The sequence below is a fragment of the Psammomys obesus genome, unplaced genomic scaffold (assembly GCF_907164565.1).
Source record: "Psammomys obesus unplaced genomic scaffold, mPsaObe1.curated_primary_1811, whole genome shotgun sequence".
Lineage (NCBI taxonomy): Eukaryota > Metazoa > Chordata > Mammalia > Rodentia > Muridae > Psammomys > Psammomys obesus.
The window spans coordinates 6,170,624-6,193,805 of record NW_026596433.1 but is presented as its reverse complement, the minus strand read 5'-3'; the positions used below and the strand labels follow the sequence as shown (position 1 = coordinate 6,193,805).

The following is a 23,182-nucleotide window of genomic DNA, read 5'->3' as shown; positions in this document are numbered from 1 at the left end:
AAATGAGTGATATTCCAATTGTAATGATTATATATAAATTCTATTACAATTAATTGAAGATATAGTCCTACAGAATGAAGTGCTTACCAGGGATTACAGCAATGGGAATTCAATCCATTAGTGAGGTTAAACTACCATAAGAATTTTGGAGAACAATTTACCATAGTCAATGAAATGAATTTAAATATATACAAATATAGTATACACATACACAAATATAATATTTGAGATATGTATGATAACTAAAACATGGAAAACAACCAAATGGCCACAAATAGAACATTATAGAAAACTGAGCAACAGTAAATATGAATCAATTGGTCTTTTGCATTGACAATGCCTAATTAAAAAAAAAATGGGAAGGGGAAATATTATTGGTTGCTGAGACTTGGTCTAGTGCTATGTATCCTAATGCTAATTACTTGATCAGAGGATCTTGTTGCTGCCCAGAAGAGCACATTATCATCATTCCCTGTTGTGTAAACCTGGCTCTTCCTAATTTAACATTGACTGGTTAATAAAAACTCATACTCTAACAAAGGACTATCCGTGGAGATAACCTAGAACCCTGACAATGCAGCCACTTCTGTTGAGAACTGATAGACTAAGATCAGAAAGAAGGAGAGGAGAACCTCCCCTATCAGTGGACTTGGGGAGGGGCATGCATGCAGAAAGGGGGGAAAGGGGGACTGTGAGGGGAGGAGGGAGGGGCTTATGGGGGGATACAAAATGAATAAAGTGTAATTAATAAAAGTTAAATAAAAAATTTAAAAAATGCTGAAGCTTGGGGTTTGGAAGAAGAAAGGGAGGTGGTGTTTGGGGTTCACAGTCCTGGGGTTGGGTGACCATGAGACAGAGAGAGAGAAAGGGAAGCACAGAAGATGGACTAGAAGGTCATGTCTGGATGAAACAGACTGAGCCCAGCAAGGGCAAATAACATGGGCTGTGTAGCTGAGAGATAGCTAGCTAGGTTAAAGGGTCGACCAACCTTTAATATGTTTAAGTGTAAATACAACTTAATATGTTTAAGTGTAAATACACACACACTAATAACTACGGAAAAAAAATAAGAGCAAACATGAAATTTAAGTCATAGAGGAGATACAATGGCACATTTGGCCTGGACACGGGACATACAGATGTTTATTTGATTTTGAGAATCAATTCATGTGTATCTGAATGACTTAAATGCTTTCACTTGGAATATATCTATATATCCTCCAATAAGCCATTAAACTGCCTTAACATTAGTCATTCGAGGGGATAAGAATGCTGCAAAAAGACAGTCAGTTAACATTGATCCATGGGTGTTTACAGAGAAAGAAGCACCAATCCAAAAGCATACATAGATTGGGCCTAGGCCTTATATACATATGTAATCAATGGGCAGTTTGATCTTCATGTGGGTCCCTAGTGGCTGAGCGGGTGCTATCTATGACATGGACTCTGTTGCCTGCACTTGATCACTTTTCCCAAGCCAGGCTGCCTTGCTTCACCATAATGGATGAGGAGGAACTCAGTGCTGTGTGACTTCATCTGCTGGGGTGGGTCCCCTTTTCTGAGGACGAGAGGAGGAAGGATAGTGTTAAGAGTGTGGGAGGGAAAGACTGGAAGGAAAGAAAGAAAGGAGGGGCTACTGTTGGTATATAAGGTAAATGTATAATTTAAAGGAACATTTAAAAAACATTGAGAAAAAGTAAACCAATAAAAAACAACAATGAAAAGATTTTTCTCTTACTATGATGACATCATCACTGCACAAGATCCTAAATGAGGTTTAAAAGTTCTTCACATTATGGGGGGATACAAAATGAATAAAGTGTAATTAATAGTAAAAAAAAAAAATATATATATATATATATAAAAGAAAAAAGTTCTTAACAAACAAACAACAAACAAAACAAAACAACAACCAAAAAACAGACAAAAACCATACATACAATTAATCCATATTGGAATATGTTACATCACCAGTTTCTTTGAACATTCCTTGATCTACACAGAAATAAACCACAAAATATGGGATATGAAAGTCATAGATTTTGTTTTCAAAATTTGCTTGCAGAAACAGAAGGTAACAGTAACTAATATGATTTAATAATTGGGAGTCTAGAATGATGACCCAACACATAAGGGTGCTTCTACTCTTCCAGAAAACCTAAATTTAATGACCACGACTAAAGTTGGCAACTCAAAAATGCCTACAACTAAAGCTCCAGGTGTTCTAATGCCCTCTTCTGGCATCCATGGGCATTGCATTCATGTATGCATTTAATAACACCCACATGTATCAGAAATAAAAATAAAGTAAAATTTAAAAATGATTACAGTTATAATTAGCTGATGCCCAAAATAACTGCTCAATTATTTTAGATATTATTTCTTTATAAATTATTTAATCATTATGAAATTTCTACAAAGTAGAATATGAGAACTCTAAATTGATTTGTTAAGTAGTTAGTTCATAAGTGGAAAAGCTAGAATTTTAACTTAGGTATGTCTTTGTCTCATAATACTGTCATTACATCATAATCAAATATTGTGTTATTTTTGATGTCAGGAATCAGTATAGATAGATTGACAGGAATCTTATTTAGTCTACCTAATGTTAGCTAGCTGATATTCACTATGTTAGTAGATTCTTAAAGACCCAATGTTTTATAAATTTTGGCTAATATCTACCAAAATTGTCCTGAGATTCATTAAACATGCATTCAATATTTTGTGATAATTTTGTTATCATTATTTTCTTACAGATTCAGTTAACAAGGTTGAGTGAAAGTCTCAAACACAAAACAAAACAACAACAACACAAAAAACCTTTGAGTCCTGAAGCCTAAGAACAGATGGTCAGATTAATCCAGGTGGACCAGGATGACAGAAATAAGAGATAAGAGGATTAACAAGTGAAGCAGGTGGTGAGGAAAACAGTTTTGTGATTTTTCTTTGGCTCCTGGTTTTGGTGGGATGATGATATCTAAAGAGGTCAATTCTCCTAAAAGAGGAATCACCTTTGGGACAAGCTGCTTTAAGGAAACGGAGGGTGGGTTATGCTTGATAAAAAGGAAAAGATGGAGAAGAGAGTGAAAGGAGCTATAATTAGATCAGCTCTACCCAACGCAGATTAGCCCTGAACAATGTCAGGACAATGGAGCACTATCGCTGCAATTATCCCTAAGGGATGGGTTTGTGGGAAGTTGACCAGCGTGACCTCATACTGAGTAGTCACAAGTATGCTTCTGACTTGGCCCAGATGCAGGGCCTCACTGCTGTCCAAATATCTTTCCAAACAGTGGTTATCCTATATCTGTGACACTGTCACTGAGAAAAAGCAACATTACTTTGGCTGTGTGAAAGAATGAGGTCTTCCTAGCACGTCATTCCCCTCCTATGGATTTTTACTGATGCACTCATCTGAATTTTAATTTTCTTAATCTGTCTGTAAGAAAATTTCTGTAATTTCTTTCTTTTAGACACAATGGCAGGCTAGAACTCTATGTAAATTCACATCTAGTTGGTCCTATAGAAATATTAGTCCAAGTATTGCAAATTTCAGATTCCTAGATGCTGTACTTTATAGAGTTTCCACAACTAATTAAAATGGCTAAAACCTGTGGCATGACTGAGTTGATTTACATTGCCATTTAAATACAATTCATCCCAATGTGTACTTCTGGCTCACATTTAACAGCTCATGTCTCATTGATAAATCCCAAGATCATTCACAGTATTATTTTAAAAGGGCTTGGAAATACAAGATAATATAGTTGTGCAAATTTTCCATGGCCTTCTCTGCAGCCATGGAAAGGCCACTCATTGTTTGGTCTGTTAAATGTGAAGTCATTTGTTTCTGTCCATAGTTGAGCTCTAACGTTCCCATAAGACAGACATCTTTACTGCATGCAGAAGAAAAACTGATATGAGAATTTTGCAGGGATAAACAAAGCACTGAATTAAAACCAGAATTTTTATCTTACTCTGAAGTCCGTACCTGAGCGCAAAGCCTCTTTCTGAATGCTTTCATAGTCATGCCAGTCTTTTCTTCTCAGACCATCTGTCCAGGAATAGAATTGTCCATCTCCCAGGCCCAGTGGAAATGTCTGTGGAAAAAGAAAGTATCCAAGCATAAAAAGGAGGAATTTTCTTCTGCATGGTTGATAAACACAGCAGGACACATAACAAGCAATGCAAGAATATTTGTTAATCAAGTGGCTCCTCTGAATATTTTGAGATGAAAACCATTGCTACTGACCTGAAAAAAATAACATTCTGAAACCTTTTATAACCTTTAAAATGAAAGTACCTCTCCCACATAACCAACCATTAACCATTTTATTTAATGTAGACTTTGTTGAGTACATACCTCATTTGCTTAATGTCTAGATAGATATTAATCAGCTGAATTAATTTTGTTTGTGATTGATAAAGTTTTATATATATTAGTCAAATGTATTTGGATGTTCTTTAATAATATTAACAACTGCTCATTGAATGTTCTCTGTGAGACAAGTACTATATTTAAAAAGAGACTTTTAAGCTCATATAACAATATTGGGTGACAAATCCCCATTTTCCTTGAAATTAGGCTGGAGCCAAGAGAACTGAAACAACTTTGAAAGCACTGTGCTCAAGCCAAGGTTTGAACCCACTCTTTGAGGACTGACATTGTGGTCTTAGTTGACATCAAAGTATTGTATTCTATCAGATTTATATTAAAGTATATTTCATGTTTACACTGAAAGTCCAAATGGGCAAGAAATCATAAACTGTAGTCAGGGCACACATCTTTGTGTCCATCCAACACATTTTGTGATGTCGACTTGGAAATTTCCCTTGCTTGCATTCCTAGAATCACTTCATTTAAGGAATTATGTTCATGCTTCGGAATAAGAAACAAAATTTTACTTTGAAAGAATTTTATTTATACAATCTTACTGGTCACAAAAGTAAGTGGTACAGTACATAAAGATGCCAGTTTTATAAGGTAGAAAAAGTCAGTTAGCCGAAAGACAAATGATTTCAATTAAGTACATTTTCTTCATGAAAGTCTTTCCAAGGCAAAAAAGAATATCTTATCTCTGAGTTTTTAATGTAATTTCCATTGTTCTTATTTATTTACCTTGAATTTATCTTTATAGCTTACAGATGATACACTGTTTTGAAAGGACAATATTTAATAACAAAAATGCTTAAGTCAGAGAAAAGATTTTCTTATTTAAATAACAAATTTACATAGGTCATATATTTGTTTGTTTGTTTGGTTTGTTTATGATAGCAGCAAAGAGGGAAAAAGAGACAGATGAAAGCTAATGGTGACTATACATAAAACATTGGAAAGAATAAAGATATGTTTTAAGAGAAAGATAAAAAGTACAAATATAGGAAAACAGAAAGGACAGTAAAATAGAAGAGGAGGATATGTTTTGTGTTAGTGTGTGTTTTCTAAAGGAGTGATAACAAACATTTAAAGCCACACTAGCACACTAGCAAATTCTAGCTAAAATTATAAGGAACTGATTTTAAAATACACATCCTGTGATTTGTATCAACCATAAATTTATTTATGAATATGGAGCAATAATAAAAATTTCCTGGATTGCTATAGGTAATTCTTATTGTTTATAAACACATTATTATCATTATTATTATTATTTACAATTTATTCACTTTGTATCTTTGTTTTATCCTCCTCCCTCATCTCCTCCTGGTCCCACCCTTTCTCCCTGTTCCTCCTCTATCCCTCTCCCCTAGTCCACTGACAGGGAAGTCCTTCACGCCTACTCTCTAACCCTAGCCTATCAGGTCCCATCAAGAACTGCCTGGATCCTGTTTCTCTGTGAGCTGGGTAGGTCATCCCACCAGGGAGAAGTGATCAAGGAACAAGCAACTGAGTACATGTCAGAGACTGTATCTTCTCTCCTTACTACCCACATGAAAACTGAGCTGTCTATGGGCTACATCTGAGCAGGGGGTCTAAGTTGTCTCTATGTATGGTCTGCAGCTTATATTTAAATACAGCTTGCAGATGAATAGGTTTGACATGACACATTGAAATAAGTTTGTGGAAAACAGACTCTCTCTGGTTACTTGACATGCTACATTTCTCTTGTTATGATGTACTTAAGATTTAGAACTCATTGTAATTGTCAATTCAGATGTATTGAACAAAAAAATTGGTCTTGACTTTCTCTCCAAAACCAAGGGTATGAATGAGACCCATACACCAGGAAAACAAATAATAGAGTTGTTATGAACTTCTTGCGAATAGAAAGAAAATCTTCCAAGGCAATCTCATGAATTTGAGGACAAACATTTCAATAATACCTACGAAGAATGGCTGTCAATTACTTCAGAGAGTGGGACTTAAAATGATTAAAAGACTGACATCATTCATACTGGGCAGTTGAATCTGGTTTTCTTCTCCACCTTCAGTAAGGTTATTTCTTGATGAGAGTTTGAACGACATTTATTTGGGGCAGGACTTTGATTTACATTACTAATCTACCTACCCATTCCCACTGTACTTCCAAAATGCTGCTAGATGAAGGCTAACATCTCAGGACCAAATATAGAGGAATTCCTGCATGTAGCATTAGAATCACAATGAAGAGATGTGGCACTGTTATTGGGGATTACCTGAGCAGCAAATCCTTACACAAAATGATGTCACTGTTTACTTTATTTGGTCTGTTAGCCTGGATATGGAGCCAAGTATTGCCAGACTTCTTTTTTCTTCAGTGTATGTTGTTATGTCGCCCTTTTGGTTTCTGATTTTGCTAATTTGGATAGTTTCTCTCTTCCTTTAAGTTAGTTTGGCCAAATGTAGACCTATCAGAATCACACCAGAGTTCCCAACAGAAACTATGAAAGCCAGAAGGGCCTAGGCAGATGTCATTCAGACTTTAAGGGACCACAGACACCAACCCAGACTACTATATCTAGAAAAGCTTTCAATCAACATAGATGGAGAAAACAAAATATTCCATGACAAAACTCAATATAAACAATATCTACACAGCAACCCAGCCCTACAGAAGATACTAGAAAAAAAAACAAAAACAAAACTCTAATTCAACGAAAACAACTACATGCAAAAAAAATGTAGGATACAGATAACTTTCACAACAAAAACAAGCAATGAATCACAGTAAAACCACTAACTTCACAATAAAAGTAGCTTACATTTATTGGTCACTATTATCTATCCACATCATTGGACTCAACTCTACAATAAAAAGTCACAGACTAACAGAATTGTTGCAGAAACAGGATCCAACATTCTGCTGCATCCAAGAAACACACCTCTGCAACAAAGATAAAGACTACCTCAGAATAAAGAGCTGGAAAAATGTTTTTGAAGCAAATGGACCCAGAACACAAGCAGGGATAGTTATCCTAATATCTACTAAAATGGACTTTCTAACAAAATTAATCAAAAAAGATGAGGAGGGGCACTTCATTCTTATCAAAGAAAAAAAATCCACTAGGAGGATATCACAATTCTGAACATCTATGCCACAAATAATAGAGTACCTACATTTGTAAATGAAACATTATTAAAGCCAAAATCACACATTGATCTCAACACCTTAATAGTGGCAGACATCAACACTCCACTCACATCAAGGGATAGAACATCTAGACAGAAGCTAAATAGGGAAATAATGGCATTTACAGAGGTCCTAAATCAAATGGGTCTAATAGATGTCTACAGGACTTTTCACCCAAATTCAATAGAGTATATCTTCTTTTAAGCATCTCATGGAACCTTCTCCAAAATAGACCATATACTTGGTCACAAAACAAGCCTCAGCAGATACAAGAAGATTGAAATCATCCCTTGTATGCTGTCTGACCACTATGGACTAAAGCTGGACCTCAACAACAACAGAAATAGCAAAAAGCCTACATACACATGGAAATTTAACAACTCGCTACTCAATGACAGCTGGGTTAGGGAAAAAAAATAAAGAAAGAAATTAAAGACTTCCTGAAATTCAATGAAAATGAAGGCACAACATACCCAAACTTATGGGACACAATAAAAGCAGTGCTAAGAGGAAAGCTCATAGCACTAAGTCCCTTTGAGAAGAAATTTGAAACATCTTATACAAGCAACTTAACGGCTCACCTGAAAACCCTAGGAAAAAAAGAAGCAGACACAACCAAGAGGAATAGACTCTTGGAAATATTCAAACTAAGGGCTGAAATCTAAACATTAGAAACAGATAAAACATTTCAAAGAATCAATGAAACCAAGAGTTGGTTCTTTGAGTAAATCAACAAGATAGACAAAACATTCCAGACTTCTGAGAGAAATGGTAGCAGATAATTTGGAAGCCAAAAGGTATTACAAACTTGAGAATAACAAAAGCAATATGTGTCACAGAGAACTTTTAACAAAATAAACATTTTATTTCCTCAAAGCTTTACAGAAAGCACTTCCTTGGAAGCAAAACAAAAAACAATGGTAGAAGAAAATTTAAACACCAAAAAAGAAATTTGGAAAAGTGATAGTATGTAAGGAAAGAGTAATTATGAAAAGGTTCAGGAAATCAAGGTCAAATCTTGTAAGAAATAGGCGGAAAACAAATACAAATAATGATAAAAATATGCATCATTAAAGGAAGATAAATCCTCCATTCTTCTTCATATACGGAGAATGAAAGTCATTTCCAAAATAAAACCGAAAACTTATTTCCTTCTTTTTTTGTTTAAAATAGTATCAGGAAGATATTAAAAGACTGAGATAAATTATTAACGTGTATATAACAAAAACATCTACAGCTGGGCATGTTGGTTCATGATGCTATTTAAGATAACGCTTTGTATAATAGTAAATAAAACTAATGCCACAAGACAAAATTATCAGACTAATCATATATGTTACTTACAAATTTGAAGCATATAACTGAATGACGTTATAGTTTGACCTACTTGTTCCAGAAATCGGGTCTTGTAAGAAGGGAAATAGGGTGAAGGTTAAAATTACAGATACAGACATTATCGTATAATTAGAGTCAAATGCTGTCTCCAGCATTAACTTTCTTTAAAAACAAACATCTTGAATGCTATGTTTATTTCTTATATGTTCTTAAGCATTATTTGTACTTCTGTAAGGGTAACTGACATAGTAATCATGTTTTATTGTGGAGGAATTACTAGCCTGAAATGAAACATCTTACACTATGAATTAATAAATGACACCTGAGAATTTCCTGTCTTAACATCTCTTCTATCTACATCCCAGCTTCTCACCTGAGGTTAAAGACTTAGGTCCTTATGCTTTGAGGACTATCACTGTATCTACTGAGCTGTCAACCTAGCCTGTTTTCTCCTTCTTCTATCTTTTATTTGAAACTTGTTGGAGGTTAATGTTTCACTGTATGAAGACTGGCTCATTTTAAGTTTGTGATGTTCCTACCTTAGCCTCCCTTGTGCTGGGAATTCTCACTGACCAGCAAGGCAAATGGTTAGAAACACAGCCTGACAGTCCTGCCACATGTCTATTACCAGAGGAAACTAAATAAAAGGTAAGGGCTTATAGCTTTTACCTGATTGAATCCATGTGTGGAAAAGTGACAATTATCAAGCAGAAGTTAAACTCAATTAGAACACCATGTGCCATAATTTGTGAGAAGAGTCCCCTCACCAGTGGCCCATGAGCTGTGAGTATTCTCATATTCTTTCTACTTCACACAATGGTGGATGAAAGAACCCATATCAATTCGAGTGCATTTGTATAGAAGTAACATTTCTGAAAGTGTAACCACTCAGTAAATGACCCATTAGTGATCTGACCTTTCCTCTCCTAGAGCAACCTCCGGTACCTGAGAGCCTGTCTTTTCACAGTGTGTGTCCCTGAGTGATTATAGAAACACAGACCTATTATCTACAACCATATAAGATAAATATAAAAAGCATTATACCTTCATGAAGCAACTACTTCAGACCTATCAGTAGAACAACCATTTACATGTAAATTCCCTTTGACATTTCTGCTTTGTGGACATTTTATTCATAGTTATGCTGTTACATATGATTAACTATAAAAAGTACCAAGAAAAACAGAAACAATGATTTATCTAGAAACCACAGACAATTGTTAGAGCTTGAACCCAGAATTTATCAAATGTTAATGCGTTTTGAATGGGTTAAGAGAAAGTTTCCAAGGATGACGTATTGCACACAGGTAACATATTAGGAGAGACAGCAAGCTAAAATGAGATGGGTTCATGACACATACTGTTCAAGGAACTCGTAAACTTGAAGACTACCTTGTTAATTGCTTCTAACTGAGCAAAGGATCTTAAAACACCTTCCAAGAACTGCCAGTGTAAAAACAAAACAAAATAAAACAAAACAAACAAACACAACAAAGAAAATCTTGTGAATAAAAAGATTCTCTTTTCCATTTCTGTTAGAGAAGTCTTATTTTTCACAGTACAAAAGTAGCGACACTAAGAAAATATTTTTGTGCATCACTTGGAGGAAAATATATTTTCTAAAACCTATCATAGGTTTAATAATCAATAAATTGGCTAATTTTAAAACTAAACCACATATGAACCATTGTACTTTTTCTTTGGAAGACACTATGATCTACTGGATGTATTTGGATCCAGGAACACAGATTATAAACTGTGGTTTTTTTAATGATAAAAAGGAAGTCTGTAATTTCTGTCAGTCCCTTAGTAAGATTGCATGGACTTTATCTAATAAAATAATACCTCCTTCATCTACATCAAAGGCTTTATATGCAACATTGATTTATTATAAAACAATGTACTAATATCGATGTTTAGTATCTCAGTTATTTTAATGAATATTTATATAACCTTTTCAGCTTTTGAAAGTTTTCAGTTTCAGAAACAAAGATTATATAAATCACATAAAACAAATTATGTATGATTAAATAAGCTAATATAGATATTGATTTGATATATTGATATATATTCTAACACTAGGTATGATTAATTTTTTTGTACATTAAAGCCACCTAGAATCTGCTCTTAGACAATTGGACACTACAGAAATTTCAGACGTGGTACTAACTGATCAATATGTTCTGTAGGTATACAAAGATGCAATATATCTTGAATGATCAACTGAGAGTTTCTGCATCTTTGTATACCTATAGAACATATTGACCAGATGGTACCACACCTAAAATCATCTTTAGTAGAAATAAAAAAAAAAAACCAACTTGTTAATTAAATTTTGCATAACTTCTCAAATGTGTTACTGGTAATATAATCGTAGAAAACTGAGAAAATAAACCTTGAGATGTCATGAAATTCTGAGATTAACCCTCTTAGATTCTTCAACCAGGATGTGTAGGGTCAAGATCCAGATTTGTGACTCAGGGCAGGAAACGTACTAGACTGTACAGTTTCTATTTTTTTAGGTAATAAACTTTCTCTATGATAGCTGAAAATATGGGTGTTTATGTAAAAGTATTGATTTGAAAAAAGATTTCACCTATTCAAGAATTTGGAAAGCATGTCATGCTCGACCATTTGGAATATATCAAAGCTGCAACTTCCAATCTGAAACCCCCTCTCAGATTTGTGCTATGGCTTTACTCATAACCCTTCATTCAAACTTCCTTAGAAATAGATGGTGTTATCTTCAGCCTTGGACACACTTAACTGAGCATGCTAAGACCGTGAGCTTGAAAATTTACCTCTTCTATTTACATTAGTTTTTGAACTCTTAAGAGTGATTTTTCTTGTGACTAAAGAGATAATAACAACTATCTAGCATCATTATAGACAATGAAACAAAGAAAGAGACAGATTCCTCAAAAACAAAGTTGTCGGAGGACTGAGTTGTGAGAAATGATAACTCATTATAGTGTGGGTTTGTTTTTTGAGATTAAAGGCCTACTAACTGAGTGCCTTCATAAAGTCCAGATTAGATTGTTTCTGTCGACAATAGGCCGTCATGCAGAAAACACAATGAAACTTTATAAAATGCTATCAAATAATACTGTTTACCATTTTGTACACATTCGCCTATGGGATTCGTTAAAAAAGGCTTCTAACACATTTATGGTTTAATATTGAAAACATTTTATTTTCAAAGTCTACAAGGCTTTAACATAAAGAATCATAATTCAGAAGCCCTAATATCTCTTCCCTACTTCTTCATCTGTTGTGCAACTACTTTTTATATTATAGATTTCTTCTCTGATTGTTAGAAAAGTTAAACATCATCTTTTTACAGGCAGAAATCAGGTACACTCATTTTATGATTTCTTGGGGTGTTTGTGTGAAAATTTTCCAAAGCTGTCTTCATGTATATATAGCTGAAAAAAAAGAAAGTGTACATTAGTGTCTATTATATATGCTGAATCATCACTTCTTAGGTGAATTACTATGAGCATAATAAGTTGTCAGATAAAAGAAGTTTCTATAAGCAACTAGAGGTATACAGTGAATTATTCTTACCATAAGACCATTGATCAGATTCAACTTTTTGGGAATTAAAAAAAAAAAAACTAAAAAAAAGAAAAAAAAAAAAAAAAAAAAAAAAAAAAAAAAACAAAACCTGACCTTGGGAGAAGTTGGAGGAGAAGAAATAATATGACCAAAATATTTAAAAAAACGCACTCAATCCCCATCCCGAAAGGCAAAGAGGATGGACATCAGAAGAAGAAGAAAGCAGGAAACAACCTAGGAACCTGCCACAGAGGGCCTCTGAAAGGCTATTAAAGCAGACGCTGTGACTTTATGGCCAACTGTTGGGCAAAGTGCATGGAATCTTATGTAAGAAGTGGGAAATAGTAGGTTATGGAGAGGACAGGAACCCCACAAGGAGAGCAATAGAACTAGAAGATTTGAACACAGGGGTCTTCCCAGAGACCCATACTCCAACCAAGTATCAGGCATGGAGATAACCTAGAACCCCTGCACAGATGTAATCCATGGCAGTTTAGTGTCTAAGTGGGTTACATAGTAATAGGAAAAGGGACTGCCTCTGACACAATCTGATTGGCCTGCTCTTTGATCACCTCCCCCTGAGGGGAGTGCAGTCTTACCAGGCCACAGAAGATGACAACGCAGCCACTCCGGATATGATCTGATAGACTAAGATCAGATGGAAGGAGAGGAGGACCTCCCCAATCAGTGGACTTGGGGAGGGGCATGGGTGAAGAAGGGGAAGGGAGGGTGGGATCGGGAGGGGAGGAGGGAGAGGCTTATGGGGAGATACAAAGTGAATAAAGTGAAAAAAATAATAAAAAAGAAAAAATATTTAAAAAAAAAGAAATAAAAAGGAAATGAAAGTGACTCAAAGTACATAACACTGTCTTCCCTGGTTGGAAGAGGGTTGAGGACTCAGCAGCAATCTTAATCCAGGGGCTATACTCTGCTTGCAACTATGTGTCTGGTGTAAGAGAGTTGTGCTGAGGAATCACAAAATTTGTGTAATTTTTATTTTCATTTGTAGCAACTAAAACCCATAAATCTGCAGGAAAGCCCTACCAAACTGACTGCTCCACAGGGTATATCTTGGAGAAATATTGGAGAGATCAGCATCTTACAAGAAGACAGATTTTTTTCCCCCAACATCTCTGTATTTTCTTTGCAATTTCTAAGGGAAAATGTAAAGAAAGAGAAAAAGACAGATAAGAGAAGAAAGGAAAGTTAGTGTGGGAATTAAGGCCATAACTGATGAAATATAAAAGCAATAAAAGATCATGTTTTATTAAAAAATATATTATATTAACCTTCAGGAATCCCTGTCCCCCTCTTGATAGCCGATCCATACACTTGCAGTTTTCTGGGGTATTAAGTCTGGGTTTCATGACCCCCTGAATTTTTCTTCAGAAGGACATCAGGTGGTGCCTCCAGAACTGCACCTTATCAGTTAATCAGGAAAAAACATAGCATCCTCAGGTGTTCTCCAGAGTCAATATTAAATTAAACTGTGAGTCTATTTTCTTTTTAATCTGTGCTAGGTCAAAAGGGAAATATACAACACAGAAAGACGAAAGGAGAATCAGAGAGAAAAAGCAATGACCTTTTGCCACTGTAGGTATGACTACAACAAAGAAATCAAGAAAGAAAAGAACAACCTTCCAACTTGTAGCCCACCCAATAGTCTTTATAGGTTCTAACAAAATAAATAGTATTTATTAAGTAACAATAGATTCAATGACACCTATGCTAACGAAGCAAGTTTACAACAACAACAACAACAACATGATTAAATGGCAGTATGTGTGCATTATCTTTTATAACTCTAAAATGTCACTTTAAAATATGCTTTGTCTCAATTTGCCATTGTTGTGCAGGCTATCGACACCACTGTCCCTACAGCCACATGTGCGCAGATGTCTTCTACTTTCAGTTTGGTGAGAATTTTACATGACTTTTGTAGTGATTCTACAATTTCAACTGGAGGGAAGAATGAATACAAATGAAACACGCAAATACCATGTTTAGAAGGCTCGCAAATATGGTCTTCTGGCTTATCTGTCATAATAATATTGAAAGCACATTAATCTTTGGGAAGTTAATGTAAAAATACACATTGTAAATCACCAAAATTTAACAAAACGTTGTTGTTCAATTTTCGGGACTATAACATATAAATAGATCATTCACGAGTCAACCATTATGCCATGTTCTGCTCCAACTACCAACATGAAATTATGTATGATTATATATGCATATGTATATTTTATATGTGTTCATTGGAGAGAGTTTCTGTCTCTGTATCCCAAACTGGCTTTCAGTTCTGAATTCCTGTGCTTCAGTCTCTGAAGTATTCTAAATATTTGCCTCAAGGTTCACTTTTTTCCCCCACTACAAGTTCATTGTTTTTCACTACCAACACTTTAAAACTGGTATAATTTTAAAATTCACCATTGATCTTGTCAGTCTAATGGTGTTCACCAAATATCTGCTCTTGTACTAAAGACACAACTGAGACCCAAGCAAAATGAATCTCTCTAGAGACAGTCCATTTCAACAGAGGGAGACATTCTATCAACCAACATGAATAAATTGAGTGTCATGTGGTTAATATTGCTCTTTGTGCTTAGAATTTATTAGTGATTAAAACAAAATAATAATCAGTTCATATTATATTAATGCAATATTAAAAATAAATTGTTCTCCCTATAAAATTACCTTCAGTGAGCTCTTTTGTACTTTTAAGTATTGTAGAAGAAGAGAGTTCTGTTGTCTGAGGAACAACTAATTTAATTTTCATAAGACTGAGAAGAAAAAATGCCTATTAGATAATTCCATGTATTATAGGAATAAATAGTAATAATCAGTAAAAGTTTCCCTTTAAGGTTTCACTTCCAAAAATACATAGGACATTGTACATAAGCCAAATAATACCTGTTCTTACATAGAATATAAGTCATTTTTAAAATACTATTGACAATCCAGCATAAGTATACCGTTTGTCTACAGTGCTCCAGGGAGGGAAATAATCTCCACTTCCTTAAATACCAAATGATGAAATATCACAACATGACAAATATAAGAAAAAGCACTTAAAATCTAAATCTAAAAAAGGGTCTTGGACTGTGCCTTTCAAAGCTAATTATTTAAAAAAAATAACAAAGATGTTTTCTAAGCTTTTAATTTAGAGTTTCTTGTTCAACAAGTTATAGGCATGAAAGACAATAGACTATTGTGTTTTCCTGGTACATACTCTGTACTCTGAACATAATTTACTTACAGGAAAGCAATTTCAATTATTATAATTATAGCTTTTAGTTTAAAGTTTTTAATAAAACCAAATTTAAAACACACCATTTTATGGAACTTAGATATTGTATTGAGTGACACTGAATTTTGAAAGGAATTTATCACCACTCGGTTTTGTAACTAATAAGATCTGCACAGTATCCATCATTTTTGTTACAAGTGACTACTACAAAATAATGCATTTTGTTTCCTTTATTGTATTTAATGTTTTTAAAAGTTATCAGTGAAAATGCTATTTCAGGGGTTTGGAGAGATGGCTCAGTGGTTAAGAGCACTGTCTGTTCTTCCAAAGGTCGTGACTTCAATTCCCGGGGAACAAGTGGTGGCTCAGAACCATCTATAATGTGAACTAATTCACTCTTCTGACGGACATAAATGCAGATAGAATACTTATATACATTAAAAAACCAAATAAATATTCTTAAAAAATGCTATTTCATATTAATACTAGTCCATGCTATATGATGAGTTCCTTACAATTTTCCAAGTATGGTAATTAAAAAATTACACAAGATATTCAATCATTATTGTAAAATAGGCTTCTTGTTATGTGATTTGTGTGAGTTGTAGTTTACTACAAGCATGTCATGATTTTGTGAGTATGATGAACAAAATGCACTTGACTTGAGATATTTCCAATAACTGATGAATTCAGAAAACTATTTCCACATTAAACTGAACAATGAATAGCATATTTATGGAGGCATAAAATACCTTTTACTTATTAAAGGATTATCTTTTTATCTACTTGCTTATTCTAATACATCATGTTTTAAGAATGCAAAGCGATCTAACTAATATGTAAATACTAATTTGGAAAAAAAAAACTCTCTTCTAGAAATTCAAGTATCTGAACAGAGCAGGTAGTGTAGTTTCTCAAGGGAAACAAAATTATTAGTGTTAAAGAGCATACATTTTAGGGTTTACCTCTCAAAGAGACTACAAATATGCCCCATTTAGTTGTAAGAGAAGAATATGATATGTTTGTCATGTTTTAAAGTGTTTGTACTGCTACTATTGTTATCATCACCATCATCACCGTTTACTTAGAATGCTAAAACAGGCTTTAGCCTGTAAGTCATGTAAATGTTGTCAGACTTATCCTAGCAATAAGAAAATAACTGGAAATATTAGAAACACACTTTTTTCTTTTTTTAATATTTTTTTATTTTTAAATAATTTTATACATTCACTTGCATCCCAACTGTAGCCCTCTCCCTCTTTCCCTCCCAATCCTCTCCTCCCTCCATCTCCTCCCTGCCCCCTTCCGAGTCCACTGAGAGGGGGTGTCCTCCTCTCCTTCCATCTGGCCCTAGCTTATCAAGTATTTTTAAGATGGTTGCAATGTCCTTATCTGTGGCCTAGCAAGACTGCCCCTCCCTCAGGGGGAAGGGGAAGCTCAATGAGCCAGACATTGAGTTCATGTCAGAAACAATTCCTGTCCCCCTTACTAGGGAACCCATTTGGATACTGAGCTACCATGGGCTACGTCTGAGCAGGGTTGTAGGTTGTATCCATGCATGGTCCTTGGTTGGATAAACAGTCTCAGAGAAGACCGCTGTGCCCAGATATATTTGGACCTTGTGGGGCTCCCTGTCCCTCTAGGTTATACTAATTCTTCTTTCCTTCATATGATTTCCTACACTCTGCCAAAGGCTTGGTTATGGGTCTGAGCATCTGCTTTGATACACTGCTAGGTAGAGTCTTTCAGGTGCCTTCTGTGGTAGGCTACTGTCCTATTACTTGTTTTATTCTACTTCCAATGTCCATCCCATTTGTCTTTCTAGATGAGGATTAATCATCTTACCCCTGGTCCTCTTTCTTGTTTATCTTCTTTAGGTGTACATATTTAAGTATGTTTATACTATGTTAGAGGTTTAGTACCCACTTATAAGTGAGTATATACCATGTGTCTCTTTTGGCTCCTGGGATATCTCACTGAGGATGATTTTTTCTAGATCCCACCATTTGCTTGCAAAATTATGATTTCCTTGTTTTTAATTGCTGAGTAGTATTCCACTGTGTAAAAGTACCACAATTTCTTTATCCATTCCTCCATTGATGGGACCTCATGAAACTGAAAAGCTTCAGTAAAGCAAAGGACACAGTTGTCTGAACAAAACGACAGCCTACAAATTGGAAAAGGATCTTCACCAACCCAACATCTGACAGAGGGCTGATATCTGGAATATATAAAGAACTAAAGAAGTTAAAAGGCAATAATTCAAGCAACCCAATTAAAAAATGGGGTATAGAGCTAAACAGAGAATTCTCTGTAGAAGAATATAGAATGGCAGAGAAACACATAAGGAGATGTACAACATCCCTAGCCATCAGAGAGATGCAAATCAAAACGACCCTGAGATTTCACCTTACACCCATCAGAATGGCTAAGATCAATAACTCAAGTGACAGCACATGCTGGAGAGGTTGTGGAGAAAGGCGAACCCTCCTCCACTGCTGGTGGGAATGTAAACCTGTACAACCACTCTGGAAATCAATCTGTCGCCTTCTCAGACAATTAGGAATAGTGCTACCTCAAGATCCAGCTATACCACTCCTAGGCATATATCCAAAAGATGTTCAAGTACAGAACAAGGACATTTGCTCAACTATGTTTGTAGCAGCTTTATTCATAATAGCCAGAACGTGGAAACAACCAAGATGTCCCTCAATAGAGAATAGAAACACACTTTAGTAGAGGAGTGACATTTGAAAAATCTCCCTGCCCTCCCCTACCCATGAAAAATCTAGTAAAACATAAAAATCTAAAGAGTAAGAAACAAGATATTTTATATTAGAGCCAAGAATCAGGTAACCTTACTGTGGGGAGAGAAAAATGCTTTGAGATTAATTGTGTGGATTGGTGGAGGCTGAGTGTAACTAACTTTAGACTCAGAAAGACTAGCAGACTTGTCTAGGTAGACACCTCTTCCACCTCTATGGCCCTGCTACTAGGAGTCTTCGCTTGAGTGCTCCTCATATCCTCCAATTGCTTATCCTGACTTACGGCTTAACATGTCACAGACGCTTCCACCCTCAGTTTCTCTTTACACTCCTTCTGACCTCTTCACCCTGCTCTTCCCAGTCTGATCTCTACCCCCATATTTCTCTGTGCCCCTGTTCCTACCTTGTTTCCTTCTCTTCAGCCACTCCCTCTGTCTATTCTATGTCCCCTTTTGAGTGAGATTTATGCATCCTCCCTTGGATCCTCCTTGTTACTTGTCTTCTGTGGGTCTGTGACTCATAGTACGCTTATCCTGTATTATATGGTTAAAATCCACTTATAAGTGAGTACATATCATGTGTGTTTTTCAGGGTGAATAGACATATCTCCCAGTAGAGGGCGGAGAACATCAACCCACCTACAAAGACTTTGTCTCAAATTTTAATCTGACTACCCGAAGTTCAGGGATAATGACAGAGCATGGATTGAGGAAATGTCCATCCAGTGCCAAGTCCGGACACTATGAAAGATATACTCATTTAAGCTTGTAGATAGAAGCCTTCCAGAGTTGTCCTCTGAGAGGCTCTATCCAGCAATGTCACAAAACAGGTGCTGAAACCCACAGCCAAATATTGGCCAATGCATAGGGAGTCTTGTGGAAAAGTGGGAGGAAAGAGAAAAGGACATGGACGTGACAAGAGTGCTACAAAAAGACCAACAGAGCCAACTAACCAGGGCCCAGAGGGGCTTGCCAAGGCTGAAGAATCAACCGAGAACCATGCATGGACTGGAACTAGATCCCCACCCTACAAAATGCAGCAGATAGGCAGCTTAGGCTTCATGCAGGTCCTCGCATCTAGTAAGGAAAGTGGGGAATGCATCTAGCAAGGACTTTCCTGCCAGCTCTTTGATCACTTCCCACTGGCAGGACTGTCTTGCCAGACCACAGGGTAAGAGGACATACTCAGTCCTCATGAGACTTGACAAGCTGGGGTGTACTGGAAAAGGGAGGTGTCCCTTTTCTGGGAAATAGGGGAGGAGGGAAAAGGAAGATGAGAGATGAGGCATGATAGGGCAACAACCAAGATGAATTAAAAAAAATAAATTAATTAAAAACTAAAAGACCAACCAAGGACCATCTATGGATATAACCTAGAACTTCTGCTCGGATGTGGCCCGTGGTAGCTCAGTAACCAATTGGTTTCCCATAGTAAGGGAACAAGGACTATTTCTAACAGGATCTCAAGGGCAGGCTCTTTGACCTCCCCACCTCCCCCAGGGGAGGAGCAGTCCTGTTAGGCCACTGAGGAGGACTTTGCAGCCAGTCCTGAAGATACCTGATAAAACAGGGTCAAATGAAAGGTGAGGAGATCCTCTGCTATCAGTGGACTTGGAAAGGGGCAGGGAGGAGACCAGGGAGGGAGTGTGGGGTTGGGGAGGGAATGAGGGAGCGGGATACAGCTGGGACACAGAGTTAACAAAATGTAACTAGTAAGAAAAATAAAATTAAAAAAGGATTACATTATAAAGATTTATGAATAAAATGTAAATCAACTATCGAATATTAAAAAAGAAAAAAAAAAAAAAACCTAAAAGACCGGCACTAGAACTTCAGCTTTAGAGAGTGTTCATTTCTTCCTGAGTTTTATCTACCAAAGTGATCAGTCTGAGGCCATCACAATAAAGATGCAAGAAAGACTTGTTCTTGGGAAGATAGAGGAATAGGAAATGATTTTAGTGAAAAATGCCTAGAGGTGCCTCCATAATCATGGCCAACTTATATGGAAAAAAAAAATTAAAGCCTTAATCCAATTGGAGAAAGTACATTTCCCTGATGATTTCAGTCTTCTCTACATTTCCTATTTCAGCTAAGGACCAAGCTAATGGGAGGGGAAGCCCTCAGAGTCTCCTGATAGGGATCATATATTGAGGACAAAGACTATCAAAAGACTCAGTTTAACCCATAAAATTAGATGATACTCCCCACACCCCCAAATACGACATCAACAAAATTTTGGTATGGTAGTAGCGGGTAATAAGTGAAAGAGCTGAAAGAATAAGCTTTGTGGAATAAAGTGTCTTTGGGGAATTCCAAATATACAGGCAAGATCCATGCAGAGATGCTGTGGGAAACTAAGCCTCTGGGTATCTCCAGGAGGCCGAATTAGGGTCTAAGAGGAGTTATAAATGTTACACAGAGACTAGTTCTCTCATATTAATATAAACTTTTATACAACAGGCCTATTTATATCAGTTCTTATTATCTGATAGATTATATTTGCCTTTTTTTTTTTTTAGGTATTCAGAGTTTCTTTTATGCAGGATAAAATTTCATCTCTGAGAACAATTTCAGAGAAAAGAATTGAATATCTAATCTGCCCACAAATAAAACTGGAAGAAGGAAATAAGGACTCCTTATAATAATGTTCATAAAAGCCTGGTGATGCTAATTTCTTATTAAAATACAAAGAGGCCTAGCAGCTAAGGGAATAGAAATGGAATGTGTTTACCTCCAAGTCTCCTTGCTTCATAACGGTAAGCTCAGATACTTTTTTCATGGTAAGATATTCTTAGTTGTCTAGATATTATATTAGTGTATATTTATTAGAACATTCGAGAGGCAGAAGACTGTGAAATAAAATCTAGAAGTCCACAGTCATTTGCACCCAGCCGTGGATTGTTACTCTATGCTTCATAAATGCTCACAGTTGACATGGTGGTTTGTAGCTTCCTTAGTTTATTCAGAGGCTTTGTCTTTTACAAACATAGCCACTTGCCATTCTGCTTTCTACCATGAGTTGAGGCCACATGAAAATGTAACCTAAATAAAAGCAAATACTATCTATGGACACCAAAAAATATTTTTATAAAATACCAGTCTCAAGTACTATATTTTAGCAGCAGAAAATAGACAAAGAATGTCATCAATATACACATGCATTTCTCAAATTTAGAAGAGATTACCAAGGAGCAGGAAGCATATTCTACATGACAATTTCTGGTTTCATATCTTTGATTTAAAAACTTATTTGGTAGTGGGGACAAAGACTTTTTGGCTCTAGCCGCAATTTTAAGATTATTCTAAAACAATGTAAGAAGTCATTGAAAACATAAAGAAGTGCTCTAATTAGCCAGCACAGACAAACCAATAATGAAAACAACTACAGTTAGTGATAAAAATCTGTCAAAGGAAATATAAAAGGCAACTGATGCCGCTCTCAAAGGCCTGTTTACAGAATAATTTTGGCAAAAAAAAAAAAAGAAAGAAAATGTGATGTGACACTTGATCCAAACAAAAGGCATTAAACGGTATTCACAACATAGAACTGGTTTAAATACATGACTAAATAGAGGGAAAAGAGACACATATTATTCAAAGAAAAACTAAAATAATTCACAGGCATATCCCATTCTTCAGCAGGAGGAGGATAAGTCTTTATTACATTCATCTTGAGATGGCTGAAAGAGTAGGTCTAAACCTTGAATAAATTCATAATGGAGAACTTGGATATTATTTTTTAGATGTACAAGTTTCCAGGTATTAACAGATATTGATAAATATTCTTATACTACATCCATTGTATATCTTTAATGATAAAATATTTTTAAGTTGCCTTCCTCTTCAAAATCCACAGCTCTCATCTAAAAATGAGAGTGTGAAAGGAAAAAAAAAAAAAAAACGCTTATGCAATCCTTATAGAGAAATGTTTTTTAAATTACCTAAGCAGTACTCATACAAAACTGCCAAGGTCATCAATAGCAAGGAATGTTTGAGAATCTATGAGAACCTGCAGGAGCCTTAAAGGAAATGATGACTAACTATTTCATGGACCCTTAGTAGATGATGATCAAGAAAAGACATTAGGTACAATAAGAGCTAAAGAAGAGATTACAGGATAGACTCCAGTTAACACCGTTTCAACATTGCTTTAGTATTTATGATATCTACATCCTGATAATGTGGGATATTAACAACAGCAGAAACTGGTAGAGGTTTATGAGGGCATCGTACTTTTTGCAACTTATTTTTATACTCTAAAACTGTTCATGTTTATCATAAACATTTGTTTTTTTAAATGTTATTTGTACCTTGGTAATATTGAATCCATCTGTATGCTGAGGTATGTGTTTGTCTGTTCAGTTTGTGTCATTGCTGTCAAGATTTCTCATTATTTACTATGAAACACATTATCATAATTAATAGCTGTTAAATAAATAACAAGGAACAACAGCCTGGCTTATGTCTGTGTTGTATTAGTTTGAATTTAGATGATGATAAACTATGCATTTCAGTGGTTTTTATTTTCCTACTTATCTTGATACTATTTAAAATTGTGAGGAACCACGGAGTCTTTTATTAGCACGAACAGGAAAGAGAATATACATTCAGCAAAATGAGTTTGTGGAAGTACAAATGTGAATTTGAATAAAATTAAAATAGTAAGCCTTTGTCTCTGTTTACGATTAATAATCTGATGAAATAAATAATTCCTTACTTGATTCT

The 23,182-nt window shown here is 35.5% G+C and overlaps 1 protein-coding gene across 1 annotated transcript in view; it reads right to left on the bottom strand.

Annotated features, from left to right (window-relative positions):
- Galntl6 (polypeptide N-acetylgalactosaminyltransferase like 6) overlaps positions 1 to 23,182 on the bottom strand; it is a 1,222,499-nt gene that overhangs the window by 746,557 nt on the left and 452,760 nt on the right. The window contains exon 2 of the mRNA XM_055597863.1: positions 3,992 to 4,100. Coding sequence (XP_055453838.1) covers positions 3,992 to 4,100 — 109 coding nt within the window. The remainder of the gene's footprint in view (positions 1 to 3,991; positions 4,101 to 23,182) is intronic.